Here is a 20,187-nt window from a genome sequence, read left to right as displayed (position 1 = left end):
CTTAGATGTTTAAACCCAGTAACAAGACAAGTTCTGGTCACTTAGGTCCGAAACTTATTTACCCTCTGATTATCTCTTGTCGTCGGGTAAGTATTTAGTGGCTGTTACCCTTAATTGTATCCATTTTGTTGTAGGTATTTCGTTTATCTAACATTATGGGGCCAAGAAGATGTAATAAAGTAATTTACGACGGTTTTGTTTTGCATACACCCTTAAAAACAAGTTAAAGGTATAATTACTCGTACTTAAGTTTAATATGTAAAGGTCACCAGTTAAGTTTTACGACTTTACAGATGAAAGCATGACATAAAGGCAAACCGAAACTATTTTGAAAGATTAAGGGCCGGTTGCACCAAACCGTCTGTCACCGTTAAAGCGTTCGTTAAATTTATTGTATGGGAAGTTCAATAGGCGTCTGCTGCGTGACAATGTGTCTGTCAAATGTAGTTGATGCAACTGGCCCTTATTAATTTTATAAATTAAAAGACTCAACAATTCATACCCTTTACATTTTTATTTCGCTAAAACAATCAATCCTCTGACAATCAACAAAAACATTATAATACAAACATTTTTGGTTTCAAATACTCTGAAATTTACATATTCGATCTATATAGTACCTACAGGTATCTACTCTACAGCAAACTTTTGACATTTATCAATGTTAACATCAGAACGCCTGTTTCTAGTTTCGTTTTATAAAAGGCTTCGACGCGCCAACCCCCATGTAATAAGATATTCAGTTAAGTACCTTAGCAAACAGTTGCTAATATCGATAATAACTAAAACTAATGGAAGTAATATAATACGTAATAAAGCAAGTATACAATATAGTAAAGTGGTAATTACCCGCATTTACGGCTAAACACCGTTATCACTTTTCTTTCTTACTATGTTTACCGCAGAACTTCTTACAGCTAAACAATGAAAGAACTAGATTGTCGTGGAAGTTTGCAAACTACTTGAAGCTTTTAGATACTTGTAGAGGATAAAAAGAGTATACAACTTATTTAACTATTTTAAGTCTATTAGTATTCATAAGCTTTGTAATTATTCTCCATTCACTTATAATAAGCCAGTCATTACGTAATACATTAGTAGTGCCAAAGGTGCGCAGTGATTATCTCAGAATAATCTCTAAAATCACGAAACTTTTAATGTGGGCATTTTCTTCGGACCCTTATGAAGCCCTGTCCATGGTTAAAAATGTATCCGCTAATTAGGCACTGCGAATCCCAGCCTACAAAGAAAAAGTTACTGAGGTTTTTAGTATAGGTACCCGTGGGTCCTATGGCTTGAATCGAAACAGCGTCTTCAACGCCCTGAAAATTTAGTCAAGTTTTACTTGTAGTCGGAGTTTCACGCTATATGCATTGTTTCAGGTTGGGAATGGGTCGCGTGGGGCGCTCCTGGCCGCAAGCGGAGCCCCGCGGCTGGAGCCGCTCGCTCGACGGCCGCCTGGTGCGGCCCTGGCGCGCCGACAAACGACAGGTCCGCTTCAGGCAGTGCTACTTCAACCCCATCTCCTGCTTCCGCAAATGAACGGACCAGCGACAACCAACGACTCGCTTCGACGCTCTAGTGTTACGGTTAATGCTCATTTCAACTGTTCCGGATACGTCTCTCATGTTAGGTTTTGTATCGACTACTGTTATACTATTTAAAGATCTTTTTAACTATTTTAAATTAGCCTTTTGCTTATTTTACCTTATATTACCTTCAACCTTGGGTTTTGTGCAGAACGCGACGGCGCTTCCCGCTGCGTAGTTCAAGTCAGTTCAAAGAGCCTAAAACTTTGATCTAGTCGTTAAAACCTCCAAACTTTTCGCAACTGGAAGCGCCTTTGCATAAAGTACCGTTCTTTCTGCAGTCTATATGTAAACTTTTGAAAAATAATTGTATCATAATATTCTCATTATGATGCAAAATCCTGTTGTAGTTCTAGTCTAAGTGTAGGTCATCTATTATTTTACTTGACTTTAAAAATCTAGTCATATCTTTCCTTACTAGTTTAATTTTCACGTTCAATTGTATGTAGATATAGCAATACGAGATGGCATCACAGTATGCGACTGATTGGTTACTGTTATGGTGTTCGTGTAAATAAACTCTTACTTCGGTAAAGATGAGTAAAATGTCAAGAAAAGTAATCTAAACACAAGGTTGCGCGTCTGGATTAGAAGGCCGTATGGCAACTTCTCAGTATATTGCTAAACTGTCATAGCGAGGCTGGCTTCGTAACATTTAATAGGATTGAGATCAGAGTAGGTATGGATATGTATTCTATAACACTTAAAAGACATCTTGAAGAGGTCGCAACCTTGTATAGAATTACCAATCTTCACATTTATTTATTTTTGCTATTGAAAAGCTAAAGCTTACTGATCTATGTAACTTTAAGTATTAATAAAGCCAAGGGCGTTATTTATTGTAAATGTCAGAAAATAGAGAAAAACAATGCTAAATAACGCAAGTCTTGTAATAATTATCTTTATCTTAAAGAAAATAAAATTCGTGACTTGCCGGTTTTGTTTTATTATATTTAGGTATCTAAATCCCTATGGACTATGAATAGGTAACTACTCTCAAAAAAACTAGATGTTCTTAAAGTAAAGGATACTGGCGTCTAATTTCTTGCTAAAGAAAGATCGGAATTGAAGGCATTGCAATCACAATATTCTAGGTATTCTGATAACAACAAAAAGAAAAATTAAAGATTGGGTTTCTTTCGATTAGACACGATGATGTAAAAATTAAATACCTCATAAAGTTACAAGCGACAGATAGTGTCCAATAAATAACGAATTTATAATTTAACTAGCTTTCGCCTGTGGCTTCGCTCGCGTTAAATTCGAAAATTCCAAAATGCTGCATACAAACTTCCACCACCCCCCCCCCCATTTTAGGGAAGTGGGGGTTAAAAAAAGACAAAAAATAGCCTATGTCACTCTTTATCACTTCAACTCATCTTCAACTATCTCCACTTAAAAAATCACGTCAATGGGCGCTCCGCTTTGCCGTGAAAAACGGACAAACAAACAGACACACACACTTTCCTATTTCTAATATTAGTAATAAGTAGTATGGAATATCGTACCAGATCAACACTACTGTTTCAAAGTTATACCTAGAAAATAAAAATAGTAGAGAAAAATTATGTAGGTATCAACCATCAGTACCATTAACAGGACTATTAGGTAGCTAGTAGCTACCTCTAAGGTTCAGTTTTTGATAAAATAAAACTATCTTTAATAATTATACTAACTCTTATTAAAAGAAGTGTAGGTACCTACCAAAATTCAACATATTAAATTAAAATGCTTATTTTATTTACACCTGAAAATCAATTTATGAGAGGTGGAACTAGCTTTTCCCATCACTGACCTTTTAAAGGAGCCAAATATTTGAATACCTTTCTGAAATTACTGTTCTAAGATAATCGTCTATACATGATTCAGTACTATAATTATATAGATAAATAGATACAACAAATTAATATAAAAGTGAGTTTTATTTATAAGTATATACCAGGACCAAGTATTACTAAACAAAGCTAACTAATTACTGAACGACATGATCTATAAATACCTAATGTTATAGCTCGAGTTGTTTTCAAAATGTAGGTCGGTCAAAAACTGTTGGGGAATACAATTATCTCGTCGGGAACAAAGTAGGCACATTTCAGGGAACGTAAGTACTAAATAGGTATCTAATTTGTTTTTAAGGCTCGTTGAATCCACCCTATAGAGCTGTTGAGCGCGGTAAAGGGTGAAACTAATGATGTGCAAGTTGCGAAAACTTTCCAAAAAAGTCTTAAATTTCTTGAAAAATTCACGAAAGTTTCACGAAAAATAAAGGGAATTTAAATTTATGAAATGGAAAGTTTCCATCAATACATGTGTCCATGCTGGGCGGCGGTGATCGCTTACCATCAGGCGACCTGTCTGCTCGTTTGCCTCCTATCCCATAAAAAAAAAACAATTGTCCATACAAAGTATGGAAAGTTTCCGAAGTTTTCCTATGTGAAAATTTTAGTGAAGCGAGTAACAAACCAATTCTAACTTACACCAATATCAGAATGACGTCTAACTGATGACATTTGTTAACTCGTACTTATCACTATGTTTTAGTGGGAACGAGACGAACGATAAATACATTCAAATAAATAATTAAATATTGGGACACCTTACACAGATCAACTTAGCCCCAAACTAAGCAAAGCTTGTACTATGGGTGCTAAGTGACGATATACATACTTAAATAGATGATTACATACTTATATACATAGAAAACATCCATGACTCAGGAACAAATATCTGTGTTCATCACACAAATAAATGCCCTTACTGGGATCCAAACCCAGGATACCGTGGCCCAGCAGGCAGGGTCACTACCGACTGAGCCAGACTGGTCGTCAAATAATACTCCGCTGGCAGTTTACCTACTTATGTTCAAATAGGCCTGCGAGCCTCTTGTAGCTCCAACGCTAACTCAATTTCAAAATATGTATTTTGTTGCTTTTCCCCTAGCAAGAATCTATTGGCGAAATTATGACAGATGGAAAACTTTTGACGCAATATGAAAAGTATAAGTTAGCAAAGTTTTGGCCGGGACTTTGGACTTTTATGGCAGGTATTTATCTCAAATATATAGAGGAAAATATAACATAATATTATTAACTTGACGTACGTTGATTTAACGAGTAAAGATATTTGTAAAGTTTGCCTATAAATTTGTCGTAATGTAACTCTAGGAAAAAGTTAGGAAAATAATAATAATTTTCCAGGGTCTACAGAGTCGATCAGTGATAAATAAGTATATTGTATGATAAATGTATTTAAAAATGTAAAAAAAAACATGTTTTTAATATGTAGAAATTGCTCCAAAATAATTTTCTTCTTTCTTGATAATAATTAATAATTTAATTTATTTTTTTAATTTTTTTCTTGATAATTCAAGATATCGACCGAGGCAGTTGAGGTACTCTTCCTGTCTTGCTTGCAAATTTTGAAGGACTTTTGTTAGAATTAGAAGTTGCGGAGATATTAATTGGATTTCATGGCGAAATTTCTCCTATAATTCTGCTGTGAATATCGGATTATTTGAGTACACTCTTCAAGCAACCCTACAAAAAGAAGCCTGTCGAAATTAATTCAGGGCCCCTGGGAGGCCAAGCAATATCATCACCGCGACTCGATATCAACAACATACGAAGAGCCTCATAAAAAACGTTAGTTTAAAAAAAATGCTCGAATTTATCCTTGCATTTCAGATATTTACAGGTGCTGTTTTGATTTTATAGAAATTATTAACAAGTATTTTCTTTTCTTGAATTGTTGCGACAAGTAAATAAACACTACCTTGTTGTCTACCTTCTTGCTCTGAATGTCGTGCCATTTTAATGTTACTATTACAATACCCTAAACCAAATAATAGAAAAATGTCAGACGCAGCCTCCACTTTAGGGACACCTTCACCTTCGTAGTTTATTATTAGACACAGCCGTTTTTAAAGTTACATTCATAAAGTTTAGAAGTCCATAGATATCATCAGTTTATTTTGTTCTACAAAGTTAATAATTAAAAAATCAATATTAATAAGACATTCTTTCATAGATTGACTGAGCACAGCGGTAAGCTCAAGAAGTTATCTACTAGTTAATATTCTCGTAATGTTTGCATCATCATAAAAGTAGATGAAGGTACTTTTTCCACAAAATTATTCTTAAGTTTGATGAAATCTTCTTAAAAAATACTCAGGAAGATCTGACATTCCTCCCAAAATTATTACTAATCCAAACAGAATTTTGTGCTTTTTGTTCTCGTAGGTCGAGTATCGTTTACTTTTAAATTAGTTAATTTAAAAGCAATTAACGTAAATCATCCCAAATATTAGACATCTTGTTAGAGGGTGAACTCAAGTTTCTCGTTAACGACATCTTAACCCAGAAGAATTATCTTAGTAACGGAAACAAAAAATGTCCTTTTACATTTTTATATTTGTGTAACAACAGTGAATTCCGGAAAATAATGCGACATTATTTATTACTATTAATGTTAAAAAAATACTTATTGTGCCATTTCACAAGACCGATTCATACAATTTAATGACACCTGACGTTTCGCACTGTATACCAATATTTGGACAACCATAGTCTAGATCTAATCAAATGTATGTATTAAAAAATGTAAAATAAGCGCTAAAGATAATTTTAATGATATGTAGTGTAACGTTGCACGTACATATGTCTTAATTATAAGTAGGCTTAAGACTTTTTATGGCATATCGTTCTAAAATCCGTGGAGTCGCCATATGAAAAATTTTCAAAGTCAAAATTTATATTTAATATAACATCATACTGTTGGACTTTGACTTTGACTTCGAGAATTTTTCATATGTCGACTGCACGGATTTTAGAACCACGGTATGCCAAAAAAGTCCTAAGCCTAATTATAAGTTTTAACTAGGGAACAAATCAAATTATTTTATTGAATATTTTTGATTTGTTCTTTTTTCAAGTAGTCACACTACTATATATATAAATTATAAATTGAAATAAAAATATAAATTATAAATTGAAAAAATGGCAAGGCCCACTGGTGGCCGAGCCGGGAATCGAACCTGGGTCTTCAGCTTACGCGGCTAACGTCTTTACCACTAGACCACACGCCCGCCCGAACGCGCGTTGTATAAGCTTTCATTTTATTATTTTTACAATTTTTACCCAATAAGTTATTTATAAAATTTTAATTATTGTTGCACGAATTATTTTAATCAATTATTACTTTCATTATTTATTTTAATCAACTATTTATTTTTACAAATTTAACAATTAATTTTATATTTACATTGATTATCTTATTCCACTTTTATTTTTTGAAGTACGACTAAAAATATAATAAAATAAAAGTGTTTTAATAAATTACTGTAATAGGTCCACGCGTTATTCGTCGGCCGACGTGTCACACCACACGCAACATCCAGATGGCAGGGTTGGAGCCTGAGTCTTTCGCCCGCCGTCGCCCCTACTCCTCTTCAGCGCTGGACCCCCCCACCTGCTGCGGACCACCACCAGCTAGGACAGTACCGCTCCGCGGTGGCAAATTTTAGGCCGGGCCTGGACCAACTTATTTTTTTTTTAATATAAATTATTTATTTAACGTACTGATAGAATTCTTATTACTAGACGTTACAGTAAATTCATGTTTTAATTTATCCCAGAGTCGAAGAGATTTAAAAAAAACTGTTTTTGCACTACCTACTTGTATTAGTAACGTAATGTGCCGTAGGCGCTCGTAGCAAAACGCTACGAGACTACGCACAGCAAAGATAGAGAGTTACTGTCAAAATAAAATGTGTAATCACAGTGCATAGACCGCCATCTCTTGACACAGACTTAAAACTTTTGAAGCTTAGTTTTGACAATTTGGCCCATATTCTTAGCTTGATATGTTTTGAAATGTCAAATATTAATATTAGCGCCATCTAACAAACAAACAAACAAACAAAGCATTTATTGCAAACATATTACAAACATAGCTGAGCGTATCCCAAAGGTGTAATGCCATCTAGGCCACCGTACCTTTTTCTGTATAGTACTGAGGTACGTTTTTTTTTCTTAGACTTTATCTGTCTATACGGAGTTATATATGTCTTTGACGCACAGTAACAAAATGTTATAGCGGTGCGGTTTAATCTAATATGTACTTGTTTAACAAACTTTTTTACGGCAATAATTATTTAAAATTCACTTAACCACATAACAACAAAAAGCGGCCTAATGTCACTCTCCATCCCTTAAACCATGTATATCCACTTAAAAACTCAACTCGTCGCTCCGTTTTGTACACATATTAGTACTAGCTTTTGCCCGCGGCTTCGCACGCGCAGAAAAGTACTTTTGTTATTTTTATTTAATTTATTATGCATCCTTTTGTACCTATATCACCAATCACCACATTCGGCTACGTAATTACAAACTTGTCCCCAGCTAGGGAAGCACAATCGGTCACGAAACGCGCGATAGACGATAAAATCTCTAGCGCTTGCGACGACGGGGCCTATCGCACTATTTGATAAGTGCGATAGCGGACAGATAGATATCTTTATCGTCTATCGTGAGCGTTTCGTGAGCGATTGTGCCATTCGGCTAGCCACCCAGGGCATTCACATCCATTACGTACTTACAAAGTGTGAAAGTTTTCAACAAGTGTGGGACTGTCGTAGATAACATAATGACAGTTTTTGTTAGCTTGAGTTGAAAACTACGCGAAAATTTGTACGGAATACACATCACGTTGATACACATCATTGTATTTCCGTATTCGCAGATTCGCACAAGTTGAGTGACCTCAGTATGAGACACATGAAATAAATAAACTTTGAAATAAACATTTTAGGATACACAAGACTGAAAGAAAATTGAAATTAGAAGAGTAATGAGAAATTCACTGACAGGAGCAAAATAGTTATTTGTTTTACAAGGGGGCAAAGTTGTTGTTTAACCGCACGTGCCAATATTGACACCCGAGTAAGCGAAAGATTCCAATATTGAACCGCGAGCGTAGCGAGTGGTCCAAAAAGTGGAATCTTGAGCGTTCCGAGGGTTTCAAGGCACGCAGATTAAACAAACTTTGCCACCGAGTGAAACACAAAATTTTTCACCACTCCAACACGAACAAAATACAGTCAGTATTTCTAAAAAACATCAAACTAAAACAAATCCAGCAAATCTATTCAATATTTATGATTCAAAATAATTATTTGTTGGTAAAATTCTACCAGCCAGCTCAAGGCATCAAGTTAAAATTTGTATGAAATTACTTTGCTATCCGTTTTCGAATAGCAAAATTCATCTTTACCAGTTGGTGTGGTGAAAATATATTTTTCCCCTCACTAGCTCGGAAACACGTGTTTTGTCCTTTAATACCAGCGGGTAAAAACGTATTTTATCCACTAGTGGGTAAAGTAATTTCACCTTGAATAAAGTCAAATTAACTGCTTCAAAATTGATAAAAGTAGGTGAATCTAGTATTTAAGATGATTTACCACCTGTGGAACTACTGGAAGCAGTGATAAACGCATTTTTCACCACACCAACTGGTAAAGATCAATTTTGCTATTCGAAAACTGATAGCAAAATTGCATTTTATCCACATGAGTGCAAAATAATTTCATACAAATTTAAACTTGATGCCTTGAGCTGGCTGGTAGAATTTACCTGTAAATAATTATTTTGAATCATAAATATTGAATAGATTGCTGGATTTGATTTAGTTTGATGTTTTATAGTCAGTATTTTGTTCGTGTTGGTGTGGTGAAAAATGTTGTGTTTCACTCGGTGGCAAAGTTTGTTTAACCTACGTGCCTTGAAACCCTCGCAACGCTCAAGATTCCACTTTTTGAACCACTCGCTACGCTCGCGGTTCAATATTGGAATATTTCGCTTGCTCGGGTATCAATATTGGCACGTGCGGTTAAACAACAACTTGTAAAACAAATAACTATTTTGCGTTGTAGTTTCCTCGCTATAGTGAGGGGAAAAGCATTTTATCCACTTTAAAGTGTTACACTGCTTTAAAATTGATAAAAGTAGGTGCAAATGTATTTCGCTATAGTGAGGGGAAAAGTTTTGTGTTACACTCGGGTGCAAATGTATTTTACTTCTCGTGTGTTAAAAAACTCGCAAGTTCAGGATTCTATTCTCGAACCACTCGCTTCGCTCGTGGTTCAACTATAGAATCCTTTCACTTGCTCGTTTTTCAATTCCACACTCGGCGTTAAAATACAACTTTGCCCCCTTGTATAACAAATAACTATTACTTCTCGTGTGTTAAAAAACTCACAAGTTCAGGATTCTATTCTCGAACCACTCGCTTCGCTCGTGGTTCAACTGTAGAATCCTTTCACTTGCTCGTTTTTCAATTCCACAATTTTTCTTTAAATAATGAGATGAGATGTTTAAAAAACTATATTTTTTTCCTCTCTTCTTTTTGTATAACTTGCACATGCATATTATTTTTGTAGTAATTATAGTCTATTTGTTAATATGTGTTTACATACAGAAAAATGTCGGTCTATTACTGAAAAATTGTTACTTTATATTCATACTTATTCATAAGACTGTTTGTTTCTAAATAAATAAATAAAATATATAATAATTAATTCGTACATCGCCCAAACATAACGCATTGCATAGTAAACGTTAGTGTGTTGCAGGAATTTTAGGCGTAAAGCTGGATTCATAAATCTAATAAAAATGTTTCAAGTTATCGAAATAATCTTTCGCGCTACCTCTACTTATACAAATGTTACTGAGTCAAAGGATATATTTCTTCACAAAGAAAGGAAATTGTGTTAATTTCCTGTGGATTCATGCGAATAATAATATTGTTAAATGATTGAGCTTTGATGTAAACAACGCAGGTACCCACTTGAATGGAACCAAATCGAATCCTTCATATCCTTTATTAGCGACCCGCCACGGCTTCGCACGGGAAGTAGACACAGCATTTTAAACCAACGCACGTTTTTTTGGAAATAAATGAATGAGAGACAATTTCACCATTGTAATTATATAGGTATAAGGTACAACGGGGCAATTAATAAATTAATAATGCAAACATTGTAAAACATGAAAAAAATGGATCAGATCAGTCGAAATTGCCCCGCTGTACCTTACTTATTTCAAACAGATAGTGCAGCATTTTCGATCAGGAAATCTCTTACCAGCGTGATTATTTTCAGATAATACCTGTATTTTAACTAATTACCTAACACAAAACTTTAATAACATAATAATATATCTTCCTAAAGTATCCACTTCGATTATAGATAAAAACCGCATGAAATGTCATTCAGGAGATTTTGAGATTATCACGAATATACAGACAGACATATGACGGTGGACTTTTTGATAATACCTATAATTTATACTTAGGTATAGTAGAATGGCTGCTGTAAAGTAACAAACAGGTTTGGGGTTTCTTAGTCAGAGAAAAAAACAATACTAAGTAGGTACCTACCTATGTATATTTTCAGAAAGGCATTTGAACTTTTTAGGAAATAAATAACGGTTCGACGAACTTGATAAAAAACGGAGCAAGAACTGCGTCACTATGGCCCTTTTCCTTATTCGAAAGTAAATTTCATTGTTTATGCTTTTTAATTTCAATTTTTTATTTATTTGTACTCGTAAATAACCCTTTTGTCTTCCAAAGACGTTGGTGGGACATTTGTGCAATTTAATAAAATTTTGTATCAAATTAAATTAAAATGAATGCTAATATCAAGATAGGTAACATTACATAAAAACAGGAAGTATTGCAGTTCTTTGTTTTTAATTTATAATCATTAATTTGGTAAGTAGTACATTATTGTTGTTGTTGTAGTCATTTATTTTATTGCCTATCTGTCATAAAAAATATTATCTGATATGTATCTAAAACATATACTTACTTAAAGAATTGTACCAAGGATGCTGGCGGTACTTCCTCGCAGGTATTGCGATAAAACGTTATTATTAAGCTCCGTATTAAGCCTGGCGTCCACTTAGGCGGAATCAGCGTATTATATTTTTTGGGCGGAATCGAACCTCGTCGAATCGAGACATTTGAAATTAATGAGACTCGACTCGGCGAGCCTAGTGGACGCCAGGCTTAAGTCGTGTGATGTTTGGGCGCTAATTAATTAAATAGGTACCTAGGTACGTCAAACAGACGCTTCGTGAGTTTAGTAAAACACCTATAATTTAAAGTTTTATACAGGTCAGGCATTCAAGACTATCACTGAAATCCTTATCATCGTGGCATTTGCTAGTTATTGTACGTAAATAAATTTATCGTAATCTGGCGTATAAGCATGGTCGCGCGATAAATGATAAAACATCAGGCCGTCCCTATCGACCTTACAAATAGTGCGAGACCATGCTTGCCTACCTGGTCCGGGTTACGTGCCTACAGCTAGCTATCACTATCGGAAGCAACTTTAAATTCCTATTGACATTGAGTTACAAGTATACTCCATTTCAAATACGAAAGGCCACTTGAAGGCCCATATCACTTGAGACGGTCATTAAGCGATAACAATAGGATTAGTGAAATCAAAAGATACCTGGGGGCCGATTTTTGAGTCTCACGGCGTTCGAATTCAGAAAATTGTCACTGAAAATAATAGGCAATTCACCGTTTTCAATCGGTATTTTAGTGACAGTGAGACTCAAAAATCGTGCCCCTTTTCGGCGTGGCATGGTGTAAAATTAAAATGTATGTACTTTCGCTTTAGTTGTATGCAGTTAGCCCCAACGCGTGCCTGTTGAAGTGCTCCTAATTAGATAACAAAAGGAAACAATATAAGCCCTTTTGTTAATTTTCAAGTTCAATATCGGCCCGAGCCTTCGTATTTGAAATGATTATGAAAAAAAAATTGACAAACTATATAAGTAGGAAGGTACGTAAGTGGTGGAGAAGAAGTAGTGGAGATATTATTGAACGATACATACGAAATGAAGTTGAAGTTCAAAAATTGCCTCCCATCAGGGGCCCAATATTCGTGAATTTTGTTCAATAGTATCTCCATTACTATCGATTTAAATTCTAGTACAGAATCCAAAACCAGTGGCCAATTAGGTACCAATAGATTTAAAATTACTATTAGCCGCCCTTTTCCAAAAATACCATTTCGTCGTTTTCCAGAGACTTCCGAACGGCGAATTCGTACGTTTTTTGATATGTGACATTATCTGTGTAAAGGTACCTTATTGTCGATGGCGCTTACGGCGTTATGAGCGATGTACGTGTACAAATACGGCGCCGGGGGACGTAAGCGGGAGAACATGACGGGGCGTATCTACTAATGCGCCACACTCATTACTCTTGGGGGAATCTTCCCTCTCTATTCGGTGCAGGTATTTACCAAAAGACCCATGGCCAGTAAGTATCTGCACCATGTGGAAAGTTAGCGTTCCAGATGCGGCAATACGGCGTCAATTGTCTTCCGCCTGCATATTTTGCGGCGTCGAGCTCTGCTCTCCATCGGTGAAGTGTTTCCGTCTGGGTTAATGTCCGGATGTTTCGTACTTCATATCCGTCCGGGAATTCTGCCGCTGCCTTTTTTAACCGACTTTAAAAAAGGAGGAGGTTTTCAATTCGACTGAATGTTTTTTTTTTCAGCTCTGTAGCGGTGAACATTCGCAAGTATTTGTGCTTGAAGGTCCCAGGGGGGTCAGCAGCCAAGACCGTCGCCGCCGCAAAAGAAACCGTACGATACCCCCGTATGGCTTTTATGGATATTGCCCTCTGTGGTCTGCGAAGCAGCGCTCTATTTTCAGCAGAAAGAGCATCTACCCATATGGAAGCGCCATATAAGGCCATACTTCGCAGAACATGAGAGTACAGGAGTACACGTAGCGTTTGGTTCACCCACGTTGGGAAGCAGCCGACCGAGAGATACTTCACTTGACATTTACAGTTTGCCCCCTTTCATTTTGGCCATTTTCTATAATTAATATTAATACATTTTTAAAATGAATAATATTTTAATTTGTACAGGTTTAAAATGTTCATAATTATTCCTTTCAAATCGATAGCATAAGTAGTTCTCGAGTTATTTAAAAAATGTGACAGACAGACAGACAGACAGAGCGGCACCATAAGGGTTCTTTTTGTACCGTTTTGGTACGGAACCCTAAAAATCGGTCCCCAGATCCACAACCCACACGAGCTCAGCGCAGCAGGGGCGCTGTGGCATCGAACACACAAATGGCAATCATAACCATTACCCCCCTGATTTCTGATCACGTTCATTGTGTCGTTATTTACGTGGGCCACGTAAATAGCAAACCATGTCACTCGTTAACTTGATTATTTTGTTTATTAATACTGACTTTGGTAGCTTTCCACATGTAATGACGCAAATGTCTAGACTTAGTTTGTATTTCGTATCTAAGGCCTATTATTAAAAAGGAGAAAATACGTGCCTAATGTCAACAATACCTACCTAAGGTAATCAGTATCTTTAATTTGAAACTTTTTGTTGCCTAGCTTATTATTATTTACTTGGTTGAGTAAAACGAGTGGGTGTCAATCTTATAAACCTTGTTTGACCTTCCCTCTAGAAATTCCTTTAGCAAATTTTGGCTTGACGCCGTGTTGCACTTTATATTAGAAATTGTTATGATTTAGAAAACCGTTATAAATGCTACAATGAAAAAACTGCTGGTCCACCTTAATCACGGCATTTTTTTGCGTTAACAACTTGATAAAAGAATACATATCAATTGAGAAGATATAAAAATTCAAATAGCCACGAAGATAATAAGACGCTAATGCAAAATCATAAAAGTTTGTATTTTCCCTAAAACTTTGGTAATAGGTTTGTAAATGTTTAAACAATCGTGAACACAAATTACTTTTCTAGATATCTTTGTAACTGTAAGGGATATTGTCATAGAGAGATTTGATTTTTTTAGGTAATGGTCGTTAGTTTCAGTTAGCCTTTCAGCCAAAGAAATAAAACATGTTAGATGTCTTCTATGGTAACAGCAATTAATTTTATCACAAATCTATTACACACACCTGTCGAAGCTTGAATTAGATTACTATATACGTATATAACCATAATGTAGAAATAACACTTGAACGGAAGAGTGCCTTCTTAGGGGCTATGTGTTTAGGAAACTTTTCATAATTTGTGACGCTTTCAAGTAAAAGGTTACACTTCACTTAACATAAGATCTTCGCTTAACGTATAAGGATGTAATTTGACGACCGGTTAGGCGCAGTCGGTAGTGACCCTGCCTGCTGCGCCGCGGTCCCGGGTTCGAATCCCGGTAAGGGCATTTATTTGTGTGATGAGCACAGATATTTGTTCCTGAGTCATGGATGTTTTCTATGTATATAAGTATTTATATATTATATATATATCGTTGTCTGAGTACCCACAACACAAGCCTTCTTTGAGCTTACCGTGGGCCTCAGTCAATCTGTATAAGAATGTCCAATAATATTTATTTATTTATACATACATAACAATCACGCCTGTATCCCATAAAGGGGTATAGGCAGAACACATGAAACTACTAAAGCTTCAGTGCCACTCTTGGCAAATAAGGGGTTGAAAGAAAACGAAACTGTGACATTGCAGTGACAGGTTGCCAGCCTCTCGCCTACGTCACAATTTAACCCATATCCCAAAGTCGCCTTCTACGATACCCACTGGAAGAAAGGGGGTGGTGCCATCACACAGGCTCTATCACAGAACGATACCCACTGAGGCTCTTGAGTTCATAATTTTTGTGTTGTTGCAATTGAATATCACGTAACGAGGCATTTTTTATGTTTTGGTTGAAATTGACGCCCGAAAGCTGCAAGCTGCGAGTAACCCGTCACCACACAGGCTCTATATTCTATTATTTATTTATTCGTATATATATACGAATTACCTGTTTGATCGTCCTTATGCTTAAGCGATAATGTAGAAGTGGTTGGTACGTTTTGCTTGAGAAGGTGAGAACGACATCATGGACAACTTTAGTCATGAAAACCATTATATACGTGGACGTAACGTAGAATACATGTACCTAAACAACTCCAAATATTAATATTCTACTTTTAAACTAAGTACTCTATAAAAACTCTCATTTCTGAATTTGAATAAAGCATCTACCACGAGCTTCTGTGTGCGTAGCCGAATGCACAAACGCTCACGATAATATCTCTTTCGTAGCTATCTATCTCTATCGCTCGTGCGTATTGGCGCGACAGAGCCAGAATACATTTCTGCGGCGTTTCGGTGGCGTTTCGCGTCGCAGAAATGCCATGTTTTAAAACACGTTACTCTATAGCTAATTTTTGTAACAGTTTGGAGCGCTGCTTATTTTCTCAATACAATGAATGTCGTTTTACGCTATCAACGTGTCTATTCCAAAACGTCAATAACACATGGTAGCGGCTATAATGACACTACTGAGACACTCGATCCCTCTCACCTCCATGTATGGCTGCAGCTCTGTCGGTGTCGACGGATCATTTAGGAAGCTGTCTTATACTCCTAAAATAACTCTAACATTGACTTTTACAGCAAATGTGAAAGTATATGAATTTCTAAACATCTTATTTAAAAAATCGATAGCATAAGTATTTCTCGAGATATTTAGTAATGTCTGATGTAATAGACAGACAGACAGACGGCCAGTGTCACACATAAGGGTTCCTTTTGAAACTTTTTGGTACGGAACCATAAAAAAGACATGATAAGCTTTCCACATTTTGTCATTGCAAACTGCCATGCAATGTATGTTTAAGCTAACTCGAAGCTAATATTTAGATATGACGACTAACTACGGTAGGTAAACATAATAATAGTTAAGGCTTATTTCAAGGCCTAGCCTCGTCTGCAGTGACCCTGCCACGAAACAAGAAACACCCTTGAATGACATGATATATTATTATGATATATATTTAGGCATCGAATTTATTTTTAACAAGTGCAAAAAGGTTATCTATTGTTTGCCCGACAGTTATTTAACATAATATTCATATGCCCGAATCTAACTTGCCTGAATTTGATTTGCCCGAATGTTTTGTTTACCATAAAAATTGTATGACATACTGGTTGTTTATCCGAACATTACCTTCCATAATCATACAGTGCCATACTATTTGTTAGCCATATTATTAAGTGCAATAATATGGTTTAATAGAATATTCAAACGCCATAAGCAGTTATTGCCATATTAATTGTTGCCCATATTATTAAGTGGAATAATAGAATATTCAAACACCATAAGAATAAATTATCAGTTGTTTCGGTTTTAGGGGGTCACAGTTCTAACCAAACCTAACCTACTTTCCAAGCAGTTTCCTCTTGTGGGGGGGTCACAGTTCTAACCTAACTTAACCTACTTTCCAGTAGCAGTTTCATTCTTTGGGGGGTCACAGTTCTAACTTAACACTTAACCTAACCTACTTTCTGATAACAGTTTCATTTTGTAGGGGGTCACAGTTCTAACCTAACCTACTTTCCAAGCAGTTTCATCTTGTGGGGGTCACAGTTCTAACCTAACCTAACCCACTTTCCACTGGCAGTTTCATTTTATGGGGGTCACAGTTCTAACCTAACTTACTTTCTGATAGCAGTTTCATTTTTTTTAGGTCACAGTTCTAACCTAACCTACTTTCTGATAGCAGTTTCATTTTCCAGGGGGTCACAGTTCTAACCTACTTCTACAAGCAACTCTACTATGCTAGCAATTTCATTTTATGTTTGAGGGGGGGGGGGGGGTTAGTTCTAACCTAACCTACTTTCCAAGCAGTTTCATTTTCCAGAGGGTCACAGTTTTAACCTAACCTACTTTCTGATAGCAATTTAATTTTCCAGGGGGTCACAGTTCTAACCTAACCTAACCTACTTTTCATGCAGTTTCATTTTCCAGGGGGTCTCAGTTCTAACCTAACCTAACCTACTTTCTGATAGCAGTTTCATTTTCCAGGGGGTCACAGTTCTAACCTAACCTACTTTTCAAGCAGTTTCATTTTCCAGGGGTCACAGTTCTAACTTAACCTAACCTACTCTTTGATAGCAGTTTCATTTTCCAGGGGGTCACAGTTCTAGTTAAACTAACCTATTTTCCAAGCAGTTTTATTTCGTGGGGGGTCACAGTTCTAACTTAACCTAACCTACTTTCTGATAGTAGTTTCATTTTCTAGTGAGCACAGTTCTAATTTAACCTAGCCTAATGTATTTTTCTGGTAGCTAATTTGGATAAAAAAGGATGTTTTGGAATGTGGTAATTACGGATTTCGATGATTCTGACAAATGACATTATGGAACATTATATAGTAAACAATGAGAATGGCATAATAATATGTTATGCAGAGATCGGATTTTTGTGCGTTTTCTCATACTAAAAGTCATTAAAATGACGTAAGTCACTAAGAATGTCGCAAATCCGTCCGATCTCTGGTTATGAGAAACAATATTATGATTGTTGACTAGGGTGGCAAATAAAATTATGGCAAATGAAATTCTGGCAAATGGGGGTATCCCGTGCAAAAAATTACAAACACATAAAATTACTAAATCTAAAAGTACTTATAATAAAATTACAGGTTTTTGGTAAAAAATACTTAAAAATAACTTAACTATATAATGTATATTAAACGGAGTCGATAGATACTCTATTAGGGGTACTAAATATTTCATTTCTAATTTCGTATAAAATCAATCGCCGCATTAAGGCATTGATTTAGGTATGTGTCTACTTGTATTATATTTAGTGACATTCGAGGGACCGGATGTTTTTTGATGTTAAAGAAAGTTACTTAAACTAATTACACCCTCTTCAACCTAAAATGTCTATGTTGTACCTACCGAAAGGTAAAGCGGGACAATTTCGACTAACGGGTAATTGCAACTTAGCGAAATATGTTCCATGTTTACATTTTTAACGCGTGCCATATTTGACCAGTAGAACTATTTAATAATGCATACATTGTAAAACGTGGAACACAAATCGATTAGTTGAAATTATCTATCTGACGAAATACCCCCCTATACCAGCCATAAATTGTGCTTACATAGAGTCCGCTCTTCAGCAAATTTCACATTTAATTGTTGTCTAAATAAGTATATTAGGTTCAATGGTTACGAGTATGTTCACTGGTTCATTTGTTATTCCTGAGAAACAAGAAATATTTCTATTGTTTTACATCATGAACAATAGGCACCTAAACTACAGAGTGACCCCATTTCATAGAAGAATTTCTACATTAAATTATCTGCGAACAAATGTTCATTGTTCGCATCAGGGGGAAACTTAACTCTTCAGCTTACTAGACATCCGTACATACTTTAATACGTCACGTTCTCGCAAAGCTACCTCGTAACACGAATATACCTATTTTTTCAACTCGTAGGCATAGAAAAAACATATGATTTTTTATATTAAAAGAAAAAATGGAAAAATTCGTAGCCGCTTCCGAGAAGACTCGAATTAATAGAATACCGCCCGTCGAATTTCGTGAGCTAGTTAGTAGAAGCGTGCTTTAACAATTTTCCTTAAAAGAGATTTCAAAAAAAATGCAAAATAATCTAAAATTGATAGTTTTAGTCAGTGAAATGCATTTCGGCATCTTATTAATATATTTGTAAACTACTTACATAGCCCTTTCATTTGATATCCCATACGGTATAATTAAACGGGGAACCTATGTGGCATAAGTAAAGGCATAAGTAAGTCAAGGTTACACTTTTCAAAGCGTACTGTCAGTCATTCTATACTTGCAGCCTGTGGACCAACTTTACGCAGAAGGCGTACAACGGCCTGCGCGTCCAATATAATAAGTAATGCGTTCCGGGTGTTGATGGGGCTGCCGCGTTTTTGCAGTGCCTCTGGTATGTTCGCAGAGGCCAACGTGGACAGTTTCGCGGCAATAATGCGCAAAAGGTGCGCCTCACTAATGCGTCGCCTGCGCGGCAGCCCCAACAGCATCTTGAGCGTATTTATGGAGCGTGAAAGTGGCCCCATGCTCAACCGATGGCAAATGCTGCACGCTGTCGCCATGTCTAGGTTTTAAGTGTGAACTGTTTTAGTTTTTTAAGTCTTAGCATTAGGTAAAATGTCTTACTAACACTAATATTAGTTCTTTAGAGTTGTAATGTTCTACTAACCATCTATGGACCCTGAGTCTGAAATAAATTATTTTTATTTTTATTTTATTTTTTATTATAACTTTATTTGTCTGAAACGCTTTTGTCATAACAGATTTGGCATAATCGATTTTTGCCGAATGTTAATGTAGCATAAACATTGTTTGGTATTATAATTCACGATATTTCGAATATTATTTTGTCCGAAAATATATTGGCCTACTATTATTGAGGCCGAGTGTCATTAGGAAGAAATTGGATGAGCATAAATATTTTTGGCATACATCCCATTATCCGAAACTTATTTCGCATACATTTTTCGTTAAGCAGAAATGCGCTTTTAGGGAAAAATGCTTACACTAGGTTAGAATTGCGAACTCTACAAACAAACAAACAAACAAACAATAATTTATTTGCAAAAAAGGGAATGGTTTACAGATCTTATACGAAGTAAATAGTCGTTGGTTTCACCTTTTACTCACTGGGTGGGTGGGTTAGGTTAGGTTAGAGCTACGACTATTACAGAAAAGCACCGCTAGG

General features: G+C 35.9%; 1 protein-coding gene across 1 annotated transcript in view; it reads left to right on the top strand.

Moving 5' to 3' along the window:
• Positions 1 to 2,524, top strand: part of LOC125230554 (allatostatin) — a 48,140-nt gene extending 45,616 nt beyond the window's left edge. Inside the window, exon 4 of the mRNA XM_048135738.1 lies at positions 1,383 to 2,524. Coding sequence (XP_047991695.1) covers positions 1,383 to 1,542 — 160 coding nt within the window. The 3' untranslated portion in view covers positions 1,543 to 2,524. The remainder of the gene's footprint in view (positions 1 to 1,382) is intronic.
• The last annotated feature ends 17,663 nt before the right edge of the window (positions 2,525 to 20,187 follow it).

The sequence above is a fragment of the Leguminivora glycinivorella genome, chromosome 10 (genome assembly GCF_023078275.1).
Source record: "Leguminivora glycinivorella isolate SPB_JAAS2020 chromosome 10, LegGlyc_1.1, whole genome shotgun sequence".
Classification (NCBI taxonomy): Eukaryota; Metazoa; Arthropoda; class Insecta; order Lepidoptera; family Tortricidae; genus Leguminivora; species Leguminivora glycinivorella.
The sequence above is the reverse complement of the archived record's forward strand: the minus strand, read 5'-3'. Positions and strand labels throughout refer to the sequence as shown.